This window comes from Sapajus apella, unplaced genomic scaffold (genome assembly GCF_009761245.1).
Source record: "Sapajus apella isolate SASKATOON/1434 unplaced genomic scaffold, GSC_monkey_1.0 scaffold54, whole genome shotgun sequence".
In the NCBI taxonomy this organism is placed as follows: domain Eukaryota; kingdom Metazoa; phylum Chordata; class Mammalia; order Primates; family Cebidae; genus Sapajus; species Sapajus apella.
This window is the reverse complement of record NW_022436994.1, coordinates 5,617,421-5,621,820: the sequence shown is the minus strand read 5'-3', so window position 1 is coordinate 5,621,820 and position 4,400 is coordinate 5,617,421. Positions and strand designations below refer to the sequence as shown.

Here is a 4,400-nt window from a genome sequence, read left to right as displayed (position 1 = left end):
TTTTTTTTTTTTTTTTTTTTTTTAATTCTTCAGCTAAGACAGCGGAAGAGGTGATTTATTTTATGGTTGTTACACTCGGCCACAAGTAAACACAGAAATAGTCCAGAATGTCACAGGTCCAGGGCAAAGGACCAACATGGGCAGTTTTGGTTATGAGCAAGGTGGGTCTCAGAGGTGATCGGCAATCAGATGGCGATGAAGTTCTAGATCCATTGAGACAAGCTCTAGACAGTAGCATGCAGTCCCACAGCTTGTACCAGCATCCCCAGCGTCTGGCATTCCATGTTTCTGCTCCTGTGGCCTCCACGGTGCAACAAGCTAGCGGTTTACTTGGACCTCTGCCACATCTTTCTTCTTTTGCGCTTCAGCCTGCGCATTCGTTTCTTCCTCCACTTGGCTCTCATGGCGCAGAGATTTCCCAAAAAAATGACACTAAGGCCGAGAGAAAATGCGATTCTTTAAGAGTGATGAGTCTGGAAATTCAGGGAAGCCTATTACTAGCGTTGCTAGAAGAGAGAGTGAGAAAAGCCAGGACAAGGTGAAAGGTTTCCATGGACATCTCCCTGATGAATAGCTGTCTGATCATGATGCCTGTGGGGCTGCGGATAAGTCACTGCTATCGCCTGTGTTAATATCCTCATCTGTGCTATAGGCGTTTAAACCAAGGGAGGCACTGCTGCTTTAATATGCCACATCAATAGGCAGAATAAGAATCATTACAGGAATTTAAAAGAATGAGAGGAAAGAGGTGAGCATTTAGTTCCTAATTTAAAATTTAAAAGGGCATCACAAACAGCATGGTATTTTATAATACAGTATATAACAGAATATGCTAAGATGTTTCTGCATGCACACATTCTTTTCCAGGAAAATCAATGACCAGGAGCACAGACCTCTCAAAATTGCCTCTTAACAAGGTTTTAAAAGCATCTAGTTATATTTCAATAAGAACTAAGAAAGCCCAGCATACAGTTTTTAATTAAAACCAAGTGTTTATATGTGGCTGCAAAATAGAGATTTTCCCCCATTGTTACATAAATTACAGAGGACAAAAATGGTACAAACATCTCTCAATTTCTGACCTGAATAGCAAAGCTTGTTTCACCCTGCACAAAGCCCCCATAGGAGGAAGTGTTATAGGTGGCAGTAAGAGATGGCAATAAAATGGTCAAGAATTCACAAAATGGCATTCAGGTAAGCAACAGTCTAGTAGTTCTTGGGTATTTTCTGCTTGGAAAATATAACTCTACTTTATGTCTCATGCCAACTTTGTTCTATGTTGAAAAGCATGTCCAGCTCATAAACTGTAGACTTTTATGGGTTTTCAAAGGTCAGTTTTCCTTCCTTGTGCTATTACATATAACACGGACGGCTATTGGTATTATTTCCGTGTATACTGGTGCAGCATTAGGCAAATGTTAGGCCCCCTCTGTAGAGCTTTACTTCAATTTGGACAAGTCGGCCAGGCACAGTGGCTCACATCTATAATCCCAGCACTTTGGAGGGCCGAGGCAGGCAGATCACTTGAGGTCAGGAGTTCGAGACCAACCTGGCCAACAGGGTTTCACCAATCAATTTACTTAAAAGCAATTTACTCTGTCTCTACTAAAAATACAAAAATTGGCTGGACATGGTGGCACATGCCTGTAATCCCAGCTACAAGGGAGGCTGTGGCAGGAGAATCACTTGAACTCAGGAGGCAGAGGTTGCAATGAGTTCGGATTGTGCCACTGTACTCCAGCGCGGGCAACACAGCAGGCCTCCATTTTAAAAATATGTTTTTTAGAAAAGCCTTGTGGGGTTGAAGCTGTCATGGAGAAAGTACAGCTTTGAAAACTCATGGCCCCTTCTCTAGGAAGGAATCCCTACTGGTCACCCAGAACTGCATAGCAGCAGCTCCTTACTCTTGAAAAAATATGAGTGTCCCCAAATTATAGTATTTCTATTTTCTTCTTCATACATATGAGCAGTAGCATTTCGTTTTGTTCCTTTTTTTCTTTCTTTCTTTTTTTTTTTTTTTTTGGTAAACTCAAGTAATATAGTCATTGTAAGACAACAGGAAACAGATAAACAAATGTGAAGAAAGTCACATAAAATTCCATTTACCAGAAAGAATCACTATTCGTATATTAGTATGTAGCCTTCCAGGCTTATATACATATGCATATATAATAATTCTATGCCTTTAATACTCTATTTTTTCTTTTAGAATGCAAGGCCTTCCATGTGATAAATAAAATAGCATTATTATTTTTAATAACTGCGGCTTTGAGTATGCCATAGCATATTTGAACATTTTTAGCTAGAGGCTAGAGAAAGACCTTTATTAATGAAAATGGACTTTTAGGAACATAAGATGGCAAAAGATCCTGCGAGACTGTAAGAGCAAGTATTTTATATTTTAATGAGTGAATCAATTTACCTAAAGCCATTTACAGTGTATCTTCTGCATATACGGCAATTTTCCAAGCTCTGTGAAAAAATAAAGATGGATCAGATGAAGATTCAGATCTCACAGGTTTACTATGCAATGGGGAAAGAGATCAACACCTCAAATATACAGTTATTTAACAGCTATATCAATGTGAGAAAGAATTTTATGAGTGGAAGAAGGTGGTGCAGGAAAAGTGTCATGTTTATTCTGAGATGGTGCTTTCTCCAACTGAGTGAGTTGGAAAAGGTTTTGGGGAAAAGATGGCATTTAATTGAAGCCTTCTAATGGGATGACTCTCAGGTCACAATCTGTAGAAGAGCCTGAGGTAAGGCAAGAACAGACCATGCAGAATATAGCCCAAGACAGACTATGGTAGAGTCTGAGAAGTCCCAGGACAAGCGCCGGCTCCAGTCTCAGAGAGCCAGGAGAGGTCTGGACCCTGAGTCAAAGGACTGAATCCTGCTTCTCAAAACTCAAGGTGGAACAAAACACTGCAACTAGATCAGAGCTGGTGGCAAATCAATCGGATGTTCCACACACCAAAATCCCAACAGCTTGTAAGAGATTAACTGGAGAAAATAGAAGAAGAGTAGGAATATAAATCCTCCGCAAATTCCTTCCTTGCGTGAAAAAATATATGCACTAAATCACATAATCTTCATACGCATCTGTTTGAAGTGGACATGACTGACTCCATTTTGTAAATAGTGAAAAACTAAGACTTGAAGAGCACTAAATTTGTCCCCTAATCACATGGGTAATAAATGATGGAATCCGATGTAAATTCAGCCAAATTTGTTTTCAAAGACTATCCCCTTCGATCATGTCATTGCCACTCTGAAAGTGATTAAATGCAGGCCGGAACTAACAATGAACTTTTTAATAAAAGAAAAGCCCTGAATTTGTGCAGGAAAATAAAAGCAAAGGTGAGGGAGAGAGAGAGGCAAAAAAAAAAGGAGGGTGGAGACCAGGTGCAGTGGCACTTTGGGAGGCCAAGACAGGTGGAACAAAAGGTCAGGAGTTTAAGAGCAGCTTGGCCAATATGGTAAAACCTAGTCTCTACTAAAAATACAAAAATTGACTGGGCATGATGGTATGCGCCCATAGTCCCAGCTGCTCAGAGGCTGAGGCAGGAGAATCACTTGAACCCGGGAGGCTGAGGTGTGGTGAGCTGAGATGGTGCCACTGCACTCCAGCCTAGGCAACAGAGCAAGACTCCATCTCAGAAAAAAAAAAAAAAAAAAAAAAAAAAGGAGGGTGGAGATCAGAGCTCGACAGGCATGGAACATTAAATGATGCTGCCTCTCAACTCTCCTGTCTAGAAAAGGGGCCTCTTAGGAGTCACAGGGTATTAGTAGAACATCTTGTCTCAGAATGCTCGCCACCCTTCCTACAGCATACAGCTACCGCTTCTGATTGGGAAAGATCTGGGATTTCCAGGAGTGAAAAGTGGAGCCCTTTTCACTTCACAGCTCATACCAGGACTAATCTAAGGGAAGCCAGGCTTGGGGAAAATTATGAGCTCCAAGACCCAGCAAATGAATGAGGAAGGGGAGCCAGCCTCTATAGCAGAACCCCAATTGCTCCAGCAGGGAGATTCCAGGCCATATGTGTGGCTCCTAAACACCCTTGGCCTAACTTCCCCTTGGAGCTCTATGGGGTCTTTTGGTTCTGGAAAGGAAAAGGTGTAACTAAAACCCCTGCCTCACTTGTAGCCCAAAGAGATCTGCTATGAACCCCTTCCCTGAAAGAACTGGATATGCAGAGGCAAGAGCCATTTCTGAAGGCTGGAAAGCGTCACAGCAGGAGAGAAGAAGGGGTTGGCTCAGTCCCAGACCCTTGTCAGGTGGATACATTTTACCCAGTGAATTTGAAATGAACTGTAGAAATGACTTTGCCAGTTGCCCAAGGAAGGTGGATCTGTGAGACATGCAAGCATCCCTAAGAATTTTGAAATTATTTGGGT

The 4,400-nt window shown here is 41.7% G+C and overlaps 1 protein-coding gene across 1 annotated transcript; it reads right to left on the bottom strand.

Moving 5' to 3' along the window:
* LOC116527331 (60S ribosomal protein L41-like) lies at positions 1-444 on the bottom strand. Its single transcript, XM_032244248.1, has one exon. The coding sequence runs from the start codon at positions 402-404 to the stop codon at positions 327-329; it is 78 nt and encodes a 25-aa protein (XP_032100139.1). The 5' UTR covers positions 405-444; the 3' UTR covers positions 1-326.
* Between the last annotated feature and the right edge of the window lie 3,956 nt (positions 445-4,400).